The following is a 24,191-nucleotide window of genomic DNA, read 5'->3' as shown; positions in this document are numbered from 1 at the left end:
GGCTAGGGCAGTGGGACAACCTACCTCATTTCAAAGTCTCTCCTAAAGCCAAATCTTCCCTCATCTTGATCTCTAGTTCTCAGTAAGTGAAAGAGTCAGGGGACTTTGAGAACATCCAAACCTAGCCCAGCTGTGGCAGTTGGTTTATTGCTTTCAGCTGGTACTTGAACCCAGGTCCTGGTCTTGGAGACTTTCCCAGGTTTAATCCCCAGAGCTTTCTCTGCAGCTGTATGACACTGCGCTGACCCCGAATGAGGATAGGAAAATAGAACCAGTGCCAAGCCAGAGTCTCTTTTTCATTTGGAGTCTGGCTGTCTGCCCATGACCAGGGTTACATAATGGGAAACATAGCTGGGGCTCTGGAGAGCCCGCGTTTCACCAGGCTGCCCAGACCTTCACATTCTGATGCTATATATCTTCCTAATTGTAGCTCGGATGCATTTATCACACTGTTGGATTGAAGTACCCTTTAAAAAAAAAAAAAAAAAAAAAAAAACTCCAGAAATTCTTGGACTTGCTGCTTTTCCATGGTTTGTCTATATAGTCTGAAGTTTATGCTGGAAAAGACCTATAGGGAGCCCTCTGAGTTACTGTCATATAGGCTGATGTAGGGAGTTTGCAGTAAGCTAATTTCTTCAGGGAACCTGCAAGGTTGACCCTGTAGACAAGATAGAAACTATTGAGTTAAAAAAAAAACCCAAAAAACAACTAGTTTACTCACCCTTGTAAAGCAGCTCTGAAATAGGAACTAATCCGAAGCCTTAAATGGCACCCCTTCAAGGACACTAATGCATCTTCCTAAAAGGACATTTTAGGAGGTAACTAAGTAATAGTCCATCAGCACTTCCCTAAAGGAAGTAGTGGTGACTGTGGGAAGCCCCTTTGCTGCCCTGGCTCCCCACCCAGTCTCTCTGGCTCCGGGTTGGGGCGTCAGCACTACAGCCTGGCACCAGGGGGTTCCTCTTCCTCCAAGTGCTAAGTGTGGGGCACACGTGATCTCTCCCACGGCAGAGTCTCTGTCCCCTCCCCACCCCTCCTACAGGACTCCTTGTGAGAGGAAGGGGTGTTGGCCAAAGATTCCAGTCTGACCCCAACAGGGTACAGCAGCTGACCCCCAGGGAGAGTACTTTCCAGCTCTGGGCTGAGGTTATTTGGGTCCAGTGTGCTAAACTAAGAAGACGTGTTTTGAGAGGCAGGAACCGTGAGAATCCGCACCAGGGAGGCCACTGAGGGCTCCGCTTATGCAGTAGAGATGTTGAGATTCCCTAGGGGCTGCTCTTTCCCAAATACGCGCAGTGCTGATGGGTTTAACACACAGTGGTGGTGGGACCAGACTAGACAGATGAGTGTAATTTGGGAAGGTTGAAATCAAATTAAGTCCTGTCCTACATGGAGGTTGAGGAGGGCATAGTAGAGGTGTTCTGGTCCTTATATCCTGGAATAAGGTGGTCATAGAGGTTTGGCTGAAGTTTATGTTCTTGGCATAGTGCAGGGTGAATGAGCTTCTTCGCAAAATTTAATTTATTCTATTGGGCATAATTGATTTCTGTTTGGGCACTTTCCCAAGAGCACAAGGTCATTTATTTGTGTGAACTAGGCGGGGGTGGGGAGGATCATCTTCAAGAGGTGTCACACAATGGTGATGGTGGTTATGTGCTGTGGAGTCGAATCCAACTCATAGCAAACCCTGCAGTTTCTGAGGCTGTAAATCTTTATGGGACAGAAAGCCTCACAATAAACAACTTTTATTCCCAGAGAATGGCATTCTTCCTAGCCTGCCCATGTCAGTGATCTCTGACACCTTTATCTTCTCTTTATGTCATGGTGGTATTTAGAAGATATAGCTTGTAGCTCCGAAATCTCAGAGATGGATGGAGCTGCATAGATTTCCTCTCATCCTCACCACATCCCAGGCCCTGTTGGACTACATACCACTGAGACGGTGGACTTCCAAACCAGATTCTCAATTCACCGAAACAGGGTTGGCATGATGTCTTAACTTTGTAAGGCACTTGCTAAACCTTATTAAGTTCAGATACTGCTCTTTAACTCATAACTGACTTGTTGGTTTTAGGTCATTTCTGCTCTTAACTGCTCACCTCCTACAGCTTTCTCCAGTTGAGTGGGAAGTCTTCCAGGACAACATTGTTCTTATATTGGCCACTGAACCCTATATGGAGAATGATGGGCTGTAGGGGAACACTTTTTTTTTTTTTTAATAGGATATTGCATATCTTAAGAGTATTTTCTCTCATTTTTCTTTTTTCCCTTTGTGTCTGTAGTCTATGGGTCTTCTCTCTTTTCAGTTTCTTTGTGCCTAGTTACTGTGCCATCTCGGCTATATTTCCACATCTCCTCACCCCAGGAACCAAAAGACCCAACTCATTTCCCATCTGTACTACTTCTCTGATCTTCCATAACTCTGAAACACAATGCAGGGCTTCTTCTCACTCAACTCTTTCCGGGTTTGTTCTGCAGCTGTGGAGTTTGAAATGTTAGTGTTTAAACAAGCTGGTATTACACAGGAAATGGCCACCTCCACAGGCCCCTGCAGGCTTGTAACATGGGGTCATTGTACTTGATATTAATCACCAGTCAGCCTGTTCCCCCAGTAAAAATATGAAGGGGTGTGTGAGTGCTCCATCCTCCTTAGGCTTGCCAGGAAGATGGACTGAGCTCTGGTCAGTCTTTAGCACTCCATTCTTTCCAACTGTCTCCCTCCCTCAGCCGCACCCCAGATGGAGCTTGTAGTAAAGTCCTACCTGACCTATTCCCTATAAAACTGACAGTTCTACCATCCTTTCTGAGTTCTAGGCAAGGACTGTTGTGGTATAACATTCCTCCTATGTCTCACACCTTAATCTTTAGGAGCCAGGGTATAGTTAAGTTTCATCCTATATGAGAAAACTTCCAAATTTTAGAAACAGAAACCCACTGGCCCACTTGAGAGCAAGACTTCTCAGCTTCTTGGACAGAGCTGTTGTTTTTTTTTTTTAATACTGTTTGCAGAACTAACCCCAACCTGAAGGGTTAATCTGATTCCCCAAGTCAATATCCCCCAAACAACCAGCCAAGAGTGTGTGTTGGTTCATTTCTGTGAAATGTGTTTCCCCAGTCACCTGGACTGGCCTGGGCTGCATTGTATCGGCCAGCAGCTGCACTGCACTCAAACTGACAGCTACATTAAACCTTGGAATTCTAAGGCAATAAAAAGTAAATTAACTCTTATTTTTTTCCTTTCCTAGTGGAGTAAGTGAATGTATGTCTGTAAGTAAGTGAACCTTGGTTCTGAGTATGTACCTCTAACTAGCCACTGCTGGGGGCTGTCCCATGCTAGGATCTGCTTTCCCCAGCCAGGGGCCTGCTTTCCTGGTGTGTGGTGTGTTCTGTGGGGTTGGGCCAGTGGGTCACCCGCAACTGCTGATCCCTGCTCACTAATCACATTGCAGCTGCTGAGAGGTTCCCTTGCCACCATTCTGGGAGCCATAAACGAACTCATTGGACACAGTTTCATATTCTCTGGCTGCTTTGTGTGCTTGATGAAGAGTCACCTTAACTTTAGTGCGATTTTGTGTGCTCTGGAAGCTTCCCCAAAATATGAGTTGGGACCAGAACAAGCCAGAGGGACTTGTCAAAGGCCATAGTTACTCTAGAGCAGGATTGGAGAACGTCTGGCCCGCATACTGTACAAGGCCCGCAAAATGATTTGGTTTGGCCCTGTAAAGGCAACCACATTCCAGCCATCGTTAAATGTTGAACACTATATACAGCAGGCTAATTTAAGTTGGTAATTTGTATGGCCCGCAAGTGATGTTACAAATTTTGGCAGACAAAAAAGGTTCCCCATCCCTGCTGTAGAGCGTCCATTTGGTAGAGCCAGAGGTGGTTGAGTTGTCTGAAAACCTTTAGGGAGTGATTTCCCAAGCAGTTCCAGAAGATTGGGAGCTGTTTAAAGCTCCTCAAGGCCAGACCAACCTTGAGTCCTTAGCACTGCTGTGGGGTGAAGGTTGTAAGGTGCTCCTAGTTGGATAAGGAACTAAAGCAGGAAAAAGCTGAACTTTTTCCCTCAACTTAGACAGGAAATCCTGTGTTCGCCCAGAGAACTGACCTCCCAACCCAGGGACTTGATTGGGGTAAGCTGAGGTGGTGTTGCCCGGGTTCTAGAACTGACCTTACCTTCTTTAAAGATATCTTAACTTTTGAGTTCAGGCGTCTCACCTAGTTTTCCAAAGTACATCTTGCTGCTATTACTAGTTTCTTGAAACCTGCCCCCCAATTCCCAATCCACTATAGAGAGTCACTATTATGGCCATTAATTGCCTGTTTGGTTGTGTTTATATCTGGTGTTCAGTGAGATAGAAGATAACTGACGATGAAATATAAACTGAGTTTGGGCAATCCCACTCATATACCAGAAGAAAGCAGCTCCTCAGAATCAGAATTCAAATATAAGAACCTTGGGAATGTAACAGGGCAGAGATGACCTTTTCATTGACCATTTTATTAACCTGTCAGGGACCACCAAGTAGCCCTTGGACCACTTTGTATTTCCGATCTGGGAATCCAGGGTACTTCTTATGTCTGTTAGTACTTACTGCTGTCTTACAGACCAAAATTGGAGTAGGAAGTCCCATTCCTCTCAGTTTTATTGCAGTTGTTTTGGCATAAGGTGGGTGGTAATGGGTAAAAGGCAGATGTGGACAGAGGTCTCCTCTTGTGGCCAGCAGTCTCTATGAGGAATCACTTTTAGTTTATCAGAGCCTTAGGGGACAGAAGAGAATAGTAATGAGAACCACATGGTACCACATATTTCTTCATCTTGGATCCAAGATGGTAGAGGTGAGAGGATGAGAGAGGGATATGGGGCCTCCCACTGTGGCATTCGTGGGTAATTTTCTGCCTCCTCTCCTTGTTGGAAACACTCTGCCCACACCACCCCTCACTCCCCCTCCACACACTACCCCACCCCTCCACCCCATGTTCTTCAGCATCCTTGACGTGCGCAGCACCAACCAGGGTCCCCAAGCCAGGAATTCAGCTGGGAGACTTTTCACCTTCTTCTTTCTCACTGTTGTCTTTCCTGTTTATTTTCCAAATTGCTGCTCTGCAGCAGAGCAGTGCCTGTTGACCAGAGCTCACCAGTGCTATGGGATAAGACTCAGGCAGTGGGCTCAAGTGGCCAACAGGGCACTGGGAGAGGAAGCGGGAAGCTGGAGAACCTCCCTGTGCGTCTCCCATGGGCAGCGCTAACCTCGGAGGCGGCCCTGAGCAGCCCTATCACATCCGGTGCTTGTCTCTGCAGCCGGGACCGGAGGATAAACTATCAGAGCTGTGGGGCAGTGCATCATTCCTCTTATTATTTTCTTCTCTGCAGATGGGGTCGTGGAAAGTTCAGTTCCTTTTAACCCTCGAAGTTCTGTTTATTCTACAGCTGGTAGCCTGAATGCAGCGTTTCCCATTACATCACAAAGGAGCTCAGGCAAATCTCTGCACAAAAACGTGTTGCAACTGTTTATTTTTTTCCATATTTAAACATTTCTGACAGCCAAACACGGCTGAGCCAAAAGATGGAGCTTTGTGAATGAGACTGGTTGTTGGTGTCTATGTAGAGTGGCTTTAGAAAACTCTTGTCCCTCCGGTGTTTCTTCCCAAACATATTCTTTTTCCTGAGCAGAGCCTGTGAGGCCAGTGACTTCTGCAGTACACGTGTGTTGATTATGTGCCGTTGTGTGATTAATGAGGCTGTGTTCCGCCTGGTTCCCAGGACACTCTTGAAAACAAGATGTTTCATTTTATTGCCTTTTCCTAGAGCAGTGATTACAGTAAATAAACCAGTGCAGCCTCCTTCCACCTGGAGCCAGTCAGGGAGTTCCCATACCTCTACCCTACTGTCTTCCACAGCATCATGTTCAGTGGCATGTGTTTGAATGTCATCTTCATGGTACCCTTGTCTTTAGGAGAAATAAATTGGTTAGGTCTGAAGCCCCTCCTTTGCAGATAGCACTCATGCACAGTAACTCTCCTGGAGAGACCCAGGATGTGTCTCATTCTTACAGCAATTTTTGATGCTTGACATTCCACCTCCTGAACTTAATTGTGAAACTTTTATTTGTAATTATCCTATGCATCTGACTCCTTTTGGAGTAGAACTTAGTATTCATAGAGTACTGCCACCTGTTCCAGACTCCTTGATTAGGTGGTCCTCTGAAGAAAAAAACCTAAGACTTGTTAGGATGTGTATCTGACCGCAGTTTGATTATTTGAGCTATGCGATAGGCAGACAAAAAGAAAGCTATGTGGAGCTGTAACACTCACCAAAACTGAGATCTGAACCACAGCAGATTTTTGACACATGATAGTGACAGAAAAAAGTAAACTCACACTTTATAAGTCTACCATGGAGTCCTGGTGTGCCTCTGTGGGATAATCACTATACTGCTAACCACAGGGTCGGCGGCTTAAACCCACCAGCTCCTTCTCTGAAACCTTATACAGGGTTGCTATGAGTCAGAACCAACTCAACGGCACTAAATAGAATAACCATTGAGTTTGAGCTAAGGAGAGGCCACCTTTGTGTTTTCAAGATTTTTACTCTGGTACAAACAGTGCCTGGTGATTGATAAAAACATTCAGGTTGACCAATCATCCCAGTTTGCCCAAGAGGAGTCCCGATGTGGCACTGTGGGTTAATGCACTGGACTGCAAAGTTGGTTTGAATTGTAAGGTTGGCAGCTCAAGTTCACTAGTTGCTCCTAGGAAGCCCTATACAGTGTCGCTGTGGGTTGAAACTGACTCAAGGGCACTTACCATCAACAAAGCATTTTGTAGGGATGTGGGACTGTTGGTGTTAAAACTGGGACAGTCCCAGGCAAACCAGAACAGTTGGTCACCCTGTATTCTGACCATTCCACAATGAGGGAGAGGAGAGGAAATTGAATGGCCACAACATGATACTGGTTCATTTGCTGAAAGACAGGAAGGGCTTTACCTTTCTGGGGAGGATTTTGGTAGACCAGGATTGAGATTTGGGGGGTTGCGGGGGGAAGGCTGTTATTTTTCTTCTTGTATATAGGGAAGAGTTTCGGAATCATTGTTTGGGGAAAAACACATGACTCTGCAGTGTGATGGAATGCTCTGTCGCAGCTCTGGAGAGGAAGAGATTGGCAGATTTTTGATGTCTGTGTGGCATATACTTGGCTGCACAGGAGTGGGGGAATTCTGAGAGCTGCCTCAGGCACTGGGTGTCTAGAGCATTAGAGTAAGTGTCCTAGGCACACTGTCTGGAAAGGTGACAGGGCCTGCATTAGGCAACTGGTTCTCTAAATTATTTTTCCTTTCTGGCGAGGATTTTAAAATTTCCTCTTATTAATTTAAACTTTGTGTAGATGGACATAACAATATACCAGGTTGCTGCCATGGGCAAAATTTTAGATCTTAGCTTTTTTTGGTAATATTTCCTGGTGGATGCCAGCTCTAAACAACACTGAGTGCTCACTCTAGAGCTGCTTTTCTTTTCTTATCTCATTTCTCACAGGGTTGCTGTGGATGTGTGGTCGACACTGGCTGATTTCTGTAACATACTGACTGCTGTGAATCAGTCTGAGGTGCCACTGTACAAGGACCCGGATGATGACCTCACCCTTCTTACCCTGGAAGAAGATCGGCTTCTCTCGGGCTTTGTCCCCTTGCTGGCTGCCCCTCAGGACCCCTGCTACGTGGAGAAAACCTCGGATAAGGTCAGCCCCAGGCCAAACATCCCGCTCTGTTCACCCCTCCTCTTAATTCTCCAGACTTTTTTTATTCTTGGGAAGTTTTCTGTGCAAACGGAACATGATTAAGTCATTGAGAAGGGTGTTAAGGGAAAATATCGACCTTTTAGCCGCTGACATCCAGTTCTGTGTCCTGAAAAAAAAAAAAAGTCCTCTCGACTTCCTTTGGTGTGTGTGTGTGCTCGCTGGCATGTTGTATATACGATCATTTCCTCACTTGTTTAAATAGTGCAGCTTGTGTTGGCAGTGCTCTCACTCAGCTCCAAATGGTTTGCATCATGCTTAAAGCACCCTCCTTCCTCCCCCTATCCTCCTTCCCCCAGCCACAAAACTCTGCACTAGGAAAACAGCCAGGGCTTTTTCCCTTCTCTAAGGAGGAGAGTGATAAATAGGTGACTAGAGAGAAGCAGACACCATGTGTTAACTTACAAAAAAGCTTTTAGGAATATGAAGCATTCCCCGCTGCCTGCTTTCTATTTTCCTTTCTCAGGACTGTGTTTTAACCTGAATTTTTTTTGTCTGTCTATTTATAGAAAACAAAGTTCATACTCTGTTGCCCTGGTGGGGACTATGGAGCTCTTAGTTTCTGCTTAGCAGTTGGGTCTTAATCCAGGTGGGGAGTAGGACAGTCCGTTCTGCTTCACATTTCCCATCCTAACAGCATTTAGCAGACTGGGGAAATCATGGTTCCCACAGACCCCTAAGAGACAGTCCCTGTGCTGAGGGTGGAGTACCCTGTGGCTGACTTCTTTCTAGAATTGTTAGCATCACATACCCACAGGGAGAGAGGTCTGTGGGGAGAAGTCCCACAGATGGGTTCTCTGGAGGAAGTCTTTCGACTTAGATGAATTATACTAGGAACACAGGTAAATGTTTTTGCTTTTTGTTTAAAAATAAAAGTCAAGATAGTAAAAGCTAAATTCCAAACATGAACTGCAAATATGTCAGATTTTATATTGAATGTAAAATTATTAAAATTTGTTCTTAGTATAAAAGAGAATATGTTCATTGTAGAAAAATTTGCAAAATACAAAAAAAAAGAAAAATTTATTTATAATCTCACTACCCAGAGGTAGGAGTCCTGGTGTGGCGCTGTTGGTTAAGGCGCTGGAATACAAAGTCCACTTGAACTGGGAGGCCTATGGTTCAAGTTCACCAGCTGCTCCTTGGAAACCCTATACAGGGTTGCTATTGGTCAGAATCCAACTCGACGCCACTTAACAACAACACCCAGAGGTAACCTCACTTATTTTTCTAATCATATTTAGATTTTAGTATACATATATACGTTATTAATTTTTCTAACAAAAATGGAGGTCATGCTATACGTGCTGTTTATAATCTTGTGTTTTTCACTTATCATTTAAAAAATATTTTTATTGTGAATTGGGTGAGGATTTATGAAAACAGTTTTTCATTCAGTAATTTATGCACATTTGTTTCATGGCAATGATTTGCAACCCCCATGATGTAACATAATTCATGCTACTTCTATCCTGTGTTTCCGGTTTCCATTCTTTCTCCTTTCCTAATGCTTCTTGCCTTCTGAACTTTGTCCTTGGACAAAAGCTGCAATTTGATCGGTTGATTGTTTTAAAAGTGTATACCTCCTTGATGTTATTATTCACTTTATAGACCTGTGTATTGTTCAGCTGAAAATTGAGCCACAAGGGTGAGTTCAGATCCAGGCCTGAAGGGTGACTAAAGACCATAGTCTCCATGATTCTACCAGTCTCTCTATGACCAGCAAGCCTGGTCTATTTTTTTTTTTTTATGATTTTGGATTTCGTTGCACATATTTTTCCCACACTATCCAGAGCTCTCCACCTGAGCAGTTTGTAATAGTGATAGCCAGGCACCATCGAATTCTTCTGGTCTCTGGTCGTGTGGAGGCTGAGGTCTTTTAGTCCTTTGGATGAGTTGATTCCATATATCTTTGATTTCCTCACTTTTCTTTTCTCCAGACAAGGAGAGACCTCAAGGTATTTGGTTATGACTAAGAAGGTTTCATAACTTTATACCCTACTCCCTACCCCACGATATATTCATGGATTTATCCTTAGTATTTGTAAAAACATATGTAGAAATACTCAAACCTATGCAGAGAGCTTCAAAAAGTTTGTGGAAAAATTCCATTATTTTTTAATTCTATTTTTCCACAAATTCTTTGGAGCTCCTTTGTATATATTTATGTATACAATCCCATTCTCCTTCCCACACCTGTTCAGCTTACGTGTTTATCTATGTGTATACTCATAGAATATTGTTATTACTGTTATGAAGGGTTCTATATATTAACCTCTGTTGCCTTAAACTCTTGTACTTCTTCCAGTGTCTTCCTTTGCTTTGAACATGTTTTGCTGACCTTCCCCCTTATTGTATATTGCTTTCCTCTTCACCCAAGTTAATACATTATAAACCTCTAGTTAGTGATTTACCTACCATTCCTTCTTCTCCCTTCTGGTAGCCATCAAAAAATGTTTATTTTTGTGTGAAAACCGTTTCTTGACTTTTTTATAACAGTGATTTCACAGATAATTTGTCCTTTTGTGACTAATTTTACTCAGCATAATGCCCTCCAGTATCTTCCTGATAAGGGGGTTTTTCGTAGATTCATCGTTGTACTTTAACATTGTATAATATTCCGCTGTGTGTGTGTATCATTTGGTGATGGGCATTTAAGTTGTTTCCATCTTTTTGTTCGGGGATGGATAGATAGAGAGATAGAGAGATAGAGAGATAGAGAGATAGATAGATAGAGTGTCTTACTCTTTGCCATGGTGATTATACCATTTTACAATCCTACCAGCAATGTATGAGACTTCAGTTTCTCTACATCCTTGCCAGCATTTGCTGTTTTCTGGTGGGTTGTTTTTTTGTTTGTTTGTTTTTTAAACTTTTTTGTTAATGCTGGAGTGATACTATATCTCTTTGTTGCTTGATTTGCATCTTTCTAATGCATCTTTTCCAACAAAAACTTGAGTTTAGTCTTATTTCAGTCTTAGAAGGAGAAGATAGTAATTGTAGTATGCAAGGCTTATTAGATTTGTAGAAGATGTTGCATTAAAAGAGAAACTAGATGACATGGCTTGAGGCAAGGAATCCTAGTATTGTTTTTCTGTGATCTCAAGATGGCTTTACTCCTGAGGATTCTTTGGGAAGTTGGCTTCAGTTAGCTATCTTTTATTGCAGGACAGAGAAAAAGTCCTAACCAGCTTCTGACCTCCCTAACCCCATCTTCTCATCAGCTTCCCTATCTTTAGTGTCAGGTACTAAGTTTATGATCTGGCTGGAGAAGAACACAAAGCCAGCAGTCAATACTCTTGGTCCCCAATGATGGTTCACAGGCATTGAGACTAAGTAGGTTTCCATGCTTCAAGGGCTGAAAAATAACTGCCTCAAACATTGTTGTTTGTTGTTGTCATCGAGTCGATTCTGACTCATAGCGACCCTGTATAGGGTTTCTGAAGAGCTGCTGGTAAGCTTGAATTGCTGACCTTTGAACCTTATAGTTCAAACAGACTTTGAAGTCCAGTTCATTAACCCCCAGTGCCACACCAGGTCTCCATCTCAGATATAGTCCGTCTAAATAGAAAATTCTTGAATACCTCTCCTAACCCTGTTCTTCCTTTAGCCTTTTCCATTTCTGTAAATGGCAACTTTGACATTTGAGTTGCTCACATCAGAATTCTTGGGATTATCCTTCACTCCCTTTTTCTTATATTCCCATATTGAATCGATTAGTAATTCATGCCTTCTTTACCTTCAAACTATGTGCATGCATATATGGAGTCCTGGTGTGGCTCCGTAGGATAAGTGCAGGACCACAAGGTCAGCTAGAACCACAAGGTTAACAGTTCAAAATCGCCAGTTGCTTCTTGGAAGCCCTATGCTAGGTTGCTATGGGTCAGAACCAACTCAGTGGCACTTAACAACAATACATGCAAATATAACTACTTCTTACCACTGCCATTAAAATGTTATCTTCATTCCCTACCCTCCAGTCTGTTTTCAACATAGCAACTAACATGATCTTTTAAAACCAATAAGATACCAGGAGTCTTGGTGGTGCACTGGTTATGTACTTAGCTGCTAATCAAAAAGATTGGTAGTTCAAGCACACTCAGTAGCTCCATGGGAAAATAGATCTGACAGTGTACTTCTGTAAAGATTACAGCCTAGAAAACTCTATGGGACAGTTTTACTCTCTCACATGGGAACTCATTGGCACCCAACAAATATCTCCACAAGATCATGTCAGCTTTGTGTTCAAAATCTTCTGTTGACTGTTTATCTCACTCAGAATAAAAGCCAAAGTTTTTACAATAGCTTACAATACCCATCATGATCTACCCCACCTTTACCTCCCTAACTCTCTGACCTCAGCTCCTACTGCTTTCTTCCTACCTAGTATGCTCCAGTCACATTGGCTTCCTTATTATTCCTGAAGTAATTTAGCATTTACGCCTCTCTCTTGCCTTAAAATGTTCTGCCCCAGATTGCTGTGTGGCTTTCACCTTCCCTTCTAAATGTTACATATTAAGTGAGATCTTTCCTGACTACCCAATATAAAATATAACCTACCTTCCTTTTCCTTTTACTCCGCTTAACTATTCTCTGTAGTAGGAAAAATAACATCTTAAATATCTACCATATATCACTCTTTGACTAAGTATTTTCATAGTGTATTTCCTTAAGTCATCACAATAAGCCTTCCATGTAGATGATGTTGTTGTTAGGTGCCATCGAGTTGGTCTTGACTCATAGCGACCCTATGTATAACAGAAGAAAACACTGCCCAGTTCGGTACTATCCTTACAAGTATTGCTACATTTGAGCCTGTTATATACATACCCTGTGTCAGTTCACTTTGTTGAGGGTCTTCCTCTTTTACACTGAATCCTGTTTTCGGGGATTGGTCCTTCCAGATGACATGTCCAAAGTACATGTGTACCTTTATTTTATTTTTATTTTTTTTAAAAAAAGGAACTGAGGCTCAAGAGAAGAGTAAAGAGTGACAATAAGCTCTTAGGGTCAACTCCCTGAGTGACCTAGAGAAAATTAATATGATACATCATTAATGTGCCAGACTGCAAAGCTGTTTGAACAGCAAGGTCGGTGGTTCAGGTTCACCATCTGCTCCTTGGAAACCCTATGCAGGGTCGCTGTTGGTCGGAATGGACTCGACAGCACTTAATAACAACAACATCAGAAAGACTCTTTAGAAACTCCTGACCTTTAGAAATCTTGGGGAGAAATAGATGTATCTTCTAGTTTCTAGTATTCACTAGTAAGAAATATAAAATAACTTAGGGACTGGACTGGACTTGTAAATAGCAACATGAGCAATTTCATTACTAATGAATAACATTGGTCAGCCTTGATGCTCATTCAATAGCTACTTTCTGAGCATGTCTCTATTATATTGTCTTGTCCACAGAACATGAGAGATTCAGGCATAAGATAAACATGCTAGGTTGACATATATAAAGATGAGAGTAGCAACATTAGTTCATGTGAACCTATAAGTATTGAGGCACTCTTGAAATTGCTGATTGTAGTATCCTTATGAAGGCATTGCTTTAGGAGCACTGATTTCGTATTAGCATATAGTTGTACAGTTGACCCTTGAACAACACAGGCTTGAACTGCACAGGCCTACTTTTATGCAGACTTTTAAAAAAAATACCATGTGACTCTAATCATTCCCACATGCAGTTCATCTCTCCTGTATATTGCATATCACAGTAAAAAGTGATCTTGCACGGTTCTTGCAATATTTTTCATTGTGTTTAGTGCTGTACTGTAAACCTTTAATAACACCATAAGGCCCATACAGAGTGCTACTAGGGATGCTGGGAGTGCTCCCAAGAAGCAGAGAAACATGACATTACAAGAAAAACTTGAATTGCTTAATAATGTACCATAGATTAAGGTCTGCAGCTATGATTACCCACCATTTTAATATAAATGAATCCAGCATAAAGACCATTGTTTAAAAAAAGAAAAAAGGGGGGCGGGGAATTTGTGAAGCCATGGCTACAATTACAGCAGCATGCACAAAACTTGTTCTTTTTGCAAATACCTTTCTACCTTGTATTGAAAATGCAGCTTTGATGTCGTTACAGAATCTGATACCTTGTTCTTGTTCTTGTTTTAAGTGCCTTCAAGTTGGTTCCAACTCATAGCGTTCCAAGGAGCAACTGGTGAGTTTGAACTGCAAACCTTGTGGTTCAAACTGACCTTGCAGTCCAGTGCTTTATCCCACAGCACCACACTAGGACTCCGTATGTGTTAATCAACTGTTTGTATTATTGATAAGGCCTCTAGTCAAAAATAGGCGGTTGTTAAGTTTGGGGGAGTCAAAAGTTATAAACAAAATTTCAACTGCTCTGGAAGGGTGTTAGCACTTGCTAAACCCCAAGTTGTTTAGAGATCACTTTCCCCAACATGTTACAGTAAAACCTGGAGAGTCAGAAGAACTCAACTGGACTGTCTTGCTTTTCTAGCTCTTGCATGTTTTCCATCTTTGAAACAAAGTGTAGTCTTACCACCTCTGTCGCTCTCTATGAGTGGAAAATATTCTAGTTTTCCTTTTCCATTTTGCACAGGTTCTGGCTTTCATATATTTTGCTGTGTATGGAACTCTTAGTTTTGTAAATTGTTAATTCCTAGTTGAAAAAGAGTTTCATGGTTATATAACTAAGGATAAAGCTATGTAAAGCAATATTAAGCAGAACTCATTATTGAAAGACTTCTTAGAACTTTTAATAGTCTAGGATATATTGTGACTATTGAAGAAAAGGGGAGCCTTTGTTATTCTTTCTCAAACCGCAATATAGCTTTTGTATTCTTTTGCAAAAACCTAGTATAGAATGAGCAAGAGGTGATAAAACAAGTTGCTATTGAAAATATTCAGAAGTAAAGATAAAAATAGTACAGATTAGGATAAAAGCAATAGAGTGGAAATGATTACATTTTGAGAGACAAATCTTGGCTGATAGCAAAGACTGCCAGGAAGATGTTACTTGTGATTTATTGATTAACGCCTTTAGTATGGCACTGCACTTCTATGTAAAGAAAACAAAAAATCCTTATAACTAGACAAATAAATGACATCATGATAAATGGAGAAAAGATTGCAGTTTTCAAAGATTTTATTCTTCTTGGATCCACAATCAATGCTCATGGAAGCAGCAATCAAGAAATCAAATTATTTGACACATTACATTAGGCAAATCTGCTGCATAAGAGCCCCTTAAAGTGAAAAACCTCCTGAGTGGTATTCTGCATCTGTCTCATGATATATCCCACTTTTTTGGGTAGGTAGAATAATGATTTCGCAAAGATGTCCACATCCTAATCCCAAAATCTGTTGAAGGGACTTAGCAGATATGGTTGAAGAATTTGAAATGAGACGATTATCCTGGATTACTCATGTCGGTTTAGTGTAACTGCTTCGGTACTTATAGGGAGGAAGAAGCATCAAAGTCACCAAAAGGAGATATAATAATGAACCAGAGGTCAGACAGAGAGATTTGGAGATGCTATGCTGCTGACCTTGAAGATGGAGGAAGGGTTCACAAGCCAAGGGATACAATACAGGAAACTTATAATAGCAAACCCTTCCAGCACTTGATTTTAAGACTTTTGACCTCCAGAACTGTAAGATAATAAATTATATTGATTTAAGTCATTAAATTTGTGGTAATATGTTACAGCAGAAATAAAAAGCTAATACATCCTTCCAAAATAGAAAATTTTGCCAAGCTCTTCATTGTTTACTTCTGAGTTTGCTTGTCTTGTGAAATATGCCACATACTTAAAAATGCACAGAGAGATTTAGCACAAAGGGAATGTTCATAAACAACCAGTCAGGTCAAGAAGTAAAATGAGACATGGGCTATCATAGTCACCCATTACATTCAACTTGTGTTAAAGATTTTAGCCAGTACACGGAGGCAAAAAATGAAATAAAAAGTATTTTTAAAAGGATTGGAAAGAAAAAATAAAGCTGTCTTCATTTGCAGATAACTTATTCTGGTGGTGCTGTGGGATAAGCACTGATTTGCTAACTAAAAGATCAGCTATTAAAATCTACCAACTGCTCCATGGAAGAAAGATGAGGCTGTTTGCTCCCATAAAGATTTAGAGTCTCTGAAACCCAAAGGATCAGTTCTACTTTGTCCCTTAAGTCTAATAATCTATCATTATTTTCTTTGGGATTTGTAAGTAGACATATCAAAAAGTTCAAACCAAACCATTGCCATTGAGTCAATTCTGATTCTATCCTACAGGATCACTGTGAGTCAGAACTAACTTAATGGCAGTTTTGGTTTGGTTTGAGCTTTTTGGAATGTCCACTTAGAAATCCCAAAGAAAATAAGGATAGCTTATAAGACTTATGGGTGAATTTAGTAAAGATGTAATATCAAGGCTGGATATAAAATAGTAAAGGCTGGTTATAAAAACAGTGTACAAAAACAGTGTACAAACTCGCCACCGCTCATCTGTCAGTTTGTCACACTGTGATGGTTGGCATGTTGCTGTGCCATTGGCATTTGAAATAACAGTGGGGTTACCCATGGTGGGAAACTTTCAGCAGAGTTTCCAAACTAAGACAGACTAGGAAAAAGGAGAGACAGACTACTTCTGAATGTTTTACCACTGAAGACCTCATAAATAGCAGTGGAATACTGTCAGATATAGTATACTGGAAGATGAAAACATGTTGAATAGCATCAGGATTTTGTCAGGTTTAGTGCCTGAAGATGAGATCTTCAAGTTGCAAGGCACTCACAATATGAATGGGGAAGTGCTCCTTCCTCAAAGTAGAGTTGGCCATGGTGAAGTGAATGGGGTAAAGAATATTAAAACACCATGGACTGCCAGAAGAACAAACAAAGCTGTGGTGGAAGAAGTACAGCCAAGAATGCTCCTTAGAAGCCAGGATGGTGAGACTTCATGTCTCATACTTTAGACATGTTATCAAGGTGGACCAGTTCCTGTAAAAGGACATCATGCTTGGTAAAGTGGAGGTTCCGCAAAAGAGAGAAAGACCCCAAGGATATGGATTGACACAGTGGCAACAGCAGTGGGCTCAAGCATAACAATAATTGTGAAGATGGAGCAGGAATGGGCAGTGTTCCATTCTTTTGTACGTAGGGTCACTATGAGTCTGAACTGACTTGATGGCACCAACAACAATAATAAAAATCAATTGCATATTTATATACTAACATCTAACAAAATGAAACTTTACAGAAAAGATAATGTGGCTTGTTAGGCAGAGAAGCTGTAAATCAACTCTCAATTACATATCTCTAGCTATACTCTGTCCACTTGGTAGCAATTCTTTATGATTTATGAAAGATGAGTGGCATTTTCCTGTTTAGCAACTATTGACTATCTGCTGTGTGCCATGCACTTTTCTAGGTACTGAGACCAAATCAATGAACACAATAGACAAAAGGCATTATCCTAAAATGCCACACCAGCATGGTTGTAGACATTTGCAAATACACATCTATGTTAAAAGAAGTACAGCTAAAATGCTCCTTAGAAGCCAGGATGGCGAGACTTCGTCTCATACTTTGGACTTGTTACCAGGAGGGACCAGTCCCTGGAGAAGAACATCATGCTTGGTAAAATGGAGGGTCAGCAAAAAAAAACCCAGGAAGATCGCCAATGAGAGATGGATTGGCACACAACGTTTGTGTATGTGCTACATATATATATATATATATAGTAGAGCACATGAGGTCACAGTTATAGAAATTCTTAGACATATCTAAACACCTCTGGGCTTGAAGGCTAAGGACCATAATTTGGGGGACATCTAGATCAGTTGACATAGCATAGATCATAAAGATAATGTTCAGCATCATAATTTGGTGACTAGCATCTGGGATTTAAAAAAAACAACTTACAAATGATCATCTACAGTACAACTGTTGGTCTCTTGGAATCCTGGTGTGGCACTGTAGTAAAAGCACTAGACTACTAACTGAAAGTTGGCAGCTCAAACCTACCGCATGTTCCTTGGAAACCGAATACTAGATCTTTATGAATGGGGACTCAAGTCAACGCCACTTAACAACAACATTGGTCTCTTGCTATCTGGAGCAAAGGAAAGTGAAGGAAACCAAAGACTCAAGAAATTAATTACAATAGGTCTATTGACCAACACAAGGAGCTCTGGTAGCATAGTGGTTATGAATTGGGCTGTGAACCGCAAGGTCAGCAGTTCCAAACTACCAGCTATTCCGCAGGAGAAAGATGAGGCTTTCTGCTCTCGGAAAGGTTTACAGCCTTGGAAACCCTGTACAGGGTTGCTATGAGTTGGAAGAACCGATTCCATGGCATATAACAACAATGACAAACACAAGACACTCTGACCAAGGCCACAATAGAAGGTTCAAGTTAGAATGGAAGAAAGATATAGAACAAAATTCAAATTTGTTAAAAAGCAAAACATCACTTACTAGACTGATGGACTGGAGGAACCCCTGAGACTTATCACCCCAAGAAAACCTTTTAACTTGGAGTTGACATTACTCCCAGAAGTCCATTTTGAGTCAAATAATAAATTGGCTTATAAAATAAATAATAACGCCCATGAGGAATGTACGCCTTAAAGCAGTCAACTGTATGGAGACCAAATGGGCAACATTTGCTCAAAAGCAAAGATGAGAGGGCAAGAAAGGGCAAGGAAACTGGAGGGATGGAAACAGGGATGGCAGGATGGAAATGGAAAGAGGGCTGATAAATTGCAGCGATAGCAACCAATGTCACAAAACAATTTGTGTGTAAATTGTTAAATGGGAAACTAATTTGCTCTGCAAACAAAATTTTACCTATAGCATAATGTTGTTGTTATGGGCTGGGGAGTTGTTAAAAAATGCTTAATTGCTGTATGTGCTACTATTTATTACAAATTTCCTTATCATAACTTTAACCCTTTTTAATGCTTATCCTTTTTTCCCCCCTTAATGATTTGCAGAAGCTATGGATAAATTGAACTTTCTTGAGCTACCTTTGTACACAACGTGTGTTAAATAAATGGAATTACGTTCCTCCAAAATATATGTTGTAAATCCTAACCTCTACATCTACTGTAATCCCATGTGGGAATAAGTGTTATGTTAGTGATGCAGGATTAATGTAGGCCGTCTTTAGATTTAATAAACAAGAGATAAAAAGAGGCGACTAGGCAAGCAAAGATGGCAGAAGAGTGATGCCAAGCTACATGAAACTCACTCAAGAGCAAAATCTCTCTCTCTTTTTTTTTTTTTTTAAATTATCTTGTCGAGCCGACAGAGAGAAAGCCTTCCCCTAGAGCTGGCACCCTGAATTTGAACTTCTAGCCTCCTAAACTAAATTGATGCACTTGAATTATGGTGCTGACAAAGACTATTGAATATACCATGGGCTGCCAGAAGAACAAACAAATCTGTCTTGGAAGATATACAGCCAGAATGTGAATGATCCTTAGAAAGGAGCATGGTGAGACTTTGTCTCACGTACTTTGGACATGTTATCAGGCTGAATAAGTCCCTGGAGAATGACATCATGCTTGGTAAAGTAGAAGATTAGTAAAAATGAGGAAGGCCCTCAGTGAGACGGATTGACACAGGGGCTGCAGCAGTGGACTGAAACATAGCAAAGATTGTGAGAATGGCTCCGGATTGGGCAGTGTTTCATTCTGTGGTACATAGGGTCACTAGGAATTGGAACTGGCTCAATGGGACCAATAAACTCAGAAAATAAGTTTGTTTAAGTCATCCACTTTGGTGTATTTCTGTTATAGCAGTACTAGATACATAAGAAATGTTTTTGTTTTTATAAGTGAGATTGGAACCTTTCGAAGCTTTGAAGAACAAGGTAATTTTTAGGCAGTAAGTACATGTTCTGTTGTCATGCCATGCTATATATAAGCTCTTTTTTTTTTAAATGTTTTATTGTGAATTATATGATAGTTTACATGAGAGAACTTTAGTTTTACATTCATTCTATCGTATTATCATTTCATTGCCATGGTTCCAATCCCCTCCATTCATCATTATATAAGCTCTTTTGTTTTTACTCTCTGAGACAGTTTTTTTAATTATTATTACATTCTCTATCAGTCCATACATACCCAAGACAAAATAATCTCCAGTCAAATATTTAAAAATTAACTGTATTTCCGTCTCTATTTTGCCTGTTCAATCCAAGAAAACTTGGTGAGTATAGTTAAATTTAGTAAAAGTTACATTGTGTTTTGAAAAGCCCTTTGATTTATATTTAGAAAAAATTCTAAATTCAGACTTCTTATTGTATTTGTGACTTGTCACTCTGGGTGCAAGGAAAAACTTCGGTGCAACTGCTTTTTAGTGATTCATTTCACCAGTGGTATTATTTGTGTTAATGTGTATCTCTCTGCCTTCCTGGACAGTATGATGAACAGGGCATCAAGATTTGAGGAACACTCACTAACAGTCTGTAATAGCGAATTACACAACCTTCCTTGCTAAAAACAAATAAGACTTGAAGCACCTATTAATAAATATCAAAGATTACAGCCTTCAGTATGGATTATACATCAATGTAAAGAAAATAAAAATCCTCATAACTGGATTGATAAGTAACATCATGATAAACAGAGAAAAGCCCGACATCAAGGATTTAATCGTGCTTGGTTCCACAATCAGTGCCCATAGAAACAATATTCAAGAACTGAAACAACATATCACAGTGGACAGTTTTACTAGAAAAGACCTCTTTAAAGTGTTAAAAGGCAAATATGTCACTTTGAGGACTAAGGTGGGCCTGACCTAAGCCACGATATTTTCAGTTGCCTAATATGCACACCATAGCTGTGTAATGAATAAGGAAGACCAAGAAGAACTGATTCCTTTAAATTAATGATATTGATAAAGAATAGCAAATATACCATGAACTGCCAGAAGAAATCTGTCTTGGAAGTAGTACTACCAGAATGCTCTTTAGCACTGAGGATAGCAAGACTTTATCTCATATGCTTTGGACATGTTATCAGGAGGGATCAGTCCTTGGAGAAGAGCATGATTCTATTGGGCATAGGGTCACTATGAGTCAAAACCAACTCAAAGACACCTAATAACAACAACACTGTTGTTGTTATGTGCCGTGGAGTTGGTTCCGACTCATAGCGACCCTGTACAGGGTTTCCGAGGCTGTAAATCTTTATGGGAGCAGAAAGCCTCATCTTTCTCCCACGGAACAGCTGGTAGTTTCGAACTGCTGACCTTGTGCTTCACAGCCCGATTCGTAACCACTATGCTAACAGAGCTCCTAACAACAACATAGAAATGTAGAAAATCAGAGTACAGTTACCTCCTTTCCAAAGATAATTGCTATTAACTTTGGCAAATATCCAGATATACACAGTATTTTTTTAATAAACTAAAAATGAATTCTACTTTTGTAGTACCTTCTTTTGCTTAATATATGTATAGCTCTATACTATTCTTTTTCAGATTGCCTCATATTTTTTATATGGATATTATTATCTATTCATCAGCTGATATTTCATTATGTCAAAATTTTATAATTATAAATTGTATTGGAATGAACTTCCTCGAATTTACATCTTTGTTTAGTTATAGGATTGTTTCAGTTACTTATGTTGCTACAGGTGGAATTGCTTTGTCAGTGGTTATGCACATTTACTGTTTTGCCCAGATACTGTTGAATTACCCTCCAAAAAACACATACCAATTTATACTTCTACTAACAATTACGTGATTGTCTATCTACTCATATGTTCATCAACACTATGTGTTACTGTGGACTAATCTGGGTTTTTTTAAAAAGTGCATCTTACTCTAACTTGTATTTATGTGTAAAACAAAGGATCTTTCTATATATTTATTATTTACATGAGGATAAGTCAAAAAGTACTGTTTCCAGAGTTCTTATTTATACATGCATGGGTTTATTACAAACAACATATGTTTAAACATGTCTCTGCATCTAGTAGATGGCTGTAGACAGTTCTCTCAGCAGTATTCTTGTCTTAGACTCATTAAGGTGCTTCCCAAAAAAATCAAAACACTGACTTCTGAGAAGATCTGTTGGTAAAGTCTGAGAGATCGGTTCTGAAGATTATGATAACTGTTTTATAGAATTCCAAAGGAATAATCTTGATAGATTTTCTCAAAGGATCAGGCTGATCATGGGGACTTATTAGAAAGATTTGTTGTTGTTGTTGTTGTTTTTCAGTTGGAAACTGCACTAATGAGAAAAAAGAAGAAAAGTTGTGCTGAGGAATTGAGGAATTTTCTTCCATCACAATAATGCACTTGCACATTCTTTAACAGTAACAAAGATGGTCCCATGAGGATTTTGTTGGGCATCCACAGCCCATCTCCCATACAGACCTGATCTTGATCCTTCAGACTTCTTTTTTGTTCTCAAAAATCAAAAAAAAATTTTAAAGGAACAATCTTTTTAGGATGCCAAAATTGCCATTTTGACATGTGAATCAGAAAATGCAGAATTCCTTTTTGAAAGGTTAGAAATGTGATAGCAGTACCTACAGAAATATATGGCAGTTGGTGTTTATGTGCAGTGGAGTTGGTTCCAACTCTTAGCAAATCCTGTATAGGGTTTCTGAGGCTATAAATGTTTGTGGAAGCAGAAAACATCATCTTTCGCCTGGGTAACCGCTGGTAGTTTCGAACTCCTGACCTTAAGATTAGCAGCCCAATTCATAACTGCTAAGCTCTCAGAGCTCCCTACAGAAGTGTTTAGACGTTAAAAAAAAAAAGGTGTTATACCTAAATAGAGGCCATGTCAAGAAACAATAGCTTCACATTTTGGTGTTTTTGTTTAATAAAAGCTTCTCTGATTTTGTAACAATACTTCTTGCCTTACCCTCTTATTTCTTCTGCTCTGACTTGCCTGTTTATCATCTTGCACATTTTTATATTGAGTTATTTTCTATTTTTATTGATATGTAAATTGTTCTTTATATATCTTTGATATATAGTTATATTTTATTTTATATGTTTCCAATATTTTCTCATGTTTTGCAACTTGTTTTATAAATCATTTTGCTTTTCAAGATTACAACCTAAAATCTTTTATGGAGCCAAATTTGTCTTTTTCTTTTGTTTTCTTGGAGTTCTTTGTCATGCTTCCTTCATCTTTGTTCACTTCTATTTATTGTTTTTGTTGCTTGTCTAACTTAATTTCTGCAAAAAGGTTTGTGGTCAACAAGATACACCAAGATTTATCTGTGCAAAGACTTCCATTGGAATTTTGACTATTGGGACTGCACCTTTTACCCACTCCAAATATGCCAGCATTGTCATAATTTAGAACAAAGACTTTTGAAGGTTTGATATTTTTGTGGGCTATTTTTTTATCTTAATTTTGCCAATAGACATACTCTGAAAATACGTGTTCTGAATCCTATTATACAGGTGGAAATGGGTCTTCTTTGTTATGTTAATGAAGCAGTATTAGTACCGTGTGTTTTAAATCAGTCTGAGATATAAAAGAGCAGATATATGCCATGAGGATCACCATGATTACTCCCAAAAGAGTAGAAGTTGAAGAGACAAGAACCTTCCTCCACAGCCAAGAGAGAAAGGAAGCCATTCTGAATTTAGACTACTAGCCTCCTAAACTATGAGGAAATAAATTTCTGTTCGTTAAATCCATCCACTTGTATTTCTGTTACAGCAGCACTGGATACCTAAGTCAGTCAGTAACAGAAAAAAAAAAAAGAGATCTTTAGCTGCCTAAGGAGTCCTGGTGTGGCACTGTAGGATAAGCACTAGGCTGCCAACCCAAGGTCAGTGGCTCAAACCTACCAGCCACTCTTCGGAAACCCTATAAAGGTGTCTATGATTCGGAACCAACTCAATAACACTTAACAATTACAGCTGCTTAATAACCTCATATGCATGTGAAAGCTGGACAGTGAATAAGGAAGACTGTAGAAGAATTGATGGTTTTGAGTTATGGTGTTGGAGGAGAAGAAAGTGCTATGGGTTGCCAAAAGAACCAGCAGATCTGTGTTGGAATAAATGCAGCCAGAGTGCTCCTTGGAGGTCAGTATGGCCATACTTCGTCTCTCATACTTCGGACGTATTGTCGGGAGGAACCAGTCTCTGGAGAAGAAGATCATATTTGGTAAGGTGGAGGGTCAGAGAAAAAGAGGAAGACTCCCAGCAAGATGAATTGGCAAAATGGCAGCATCAATGGGCTCAAGCGTGGCAACATTTGTGAGATTGGCCCAGGATCAGGCAGTGTTTCGTTGCGCATAGTTGTGCATAGTGTCTTTATGAGTCGATGCCAACTTGATGGCACCTAACAATAACAACAACAAGAGTAAATGCAAATGTCTCTTAACTAACTAGTAAACTCAGAAATAACCAGATGGAATGATGT

General features: G+C 40.1%; 1 protein-coding gene across 1 annotated transcript in view; it reads left to right on the top strand.

The window, feature by feature from the left end:
* Positions 1 to 24,191, top strand: part of SMG6 (SMG6 nonsense mediated mRNA decay factor) — a 286,565-nt gene that overhangs the window by 151,410 nt on the left and 110,964 nt on the right. Inside the window, exon 13 of the mRNA XM_006863239.1 lies at positions 7,535 to 7,736. Coding sequence (XP_006863301.1) covers positions 7,535 to 7,736 — 202 coding nt within the window. The remainder of the gene's footprint in view (positions 1 to 7,534; positions 7,737 to 24,191) is intronic.

The sequence above is a fragment of the Chrysochloris asiatica genome, unplaced genomic scaffold, assembly GCF_000296735.1.
Source record: "Chrysochloris asiatica unplaced genomic scaffold, ChrAsi1.0 scaffold00054, whole genome shotgun sequence".
NCBI classification, from domain to species: domain Eukaryota; kingdom Metazoa; phylum Chordata; class Mammalia; order Afrosoricida; family Chrysochloridae; genus Chrysochloris; species Chrysochloris asiatica.
This window is presented reverse-complemented; position numbering and strand designations above follow the sequence as displayed.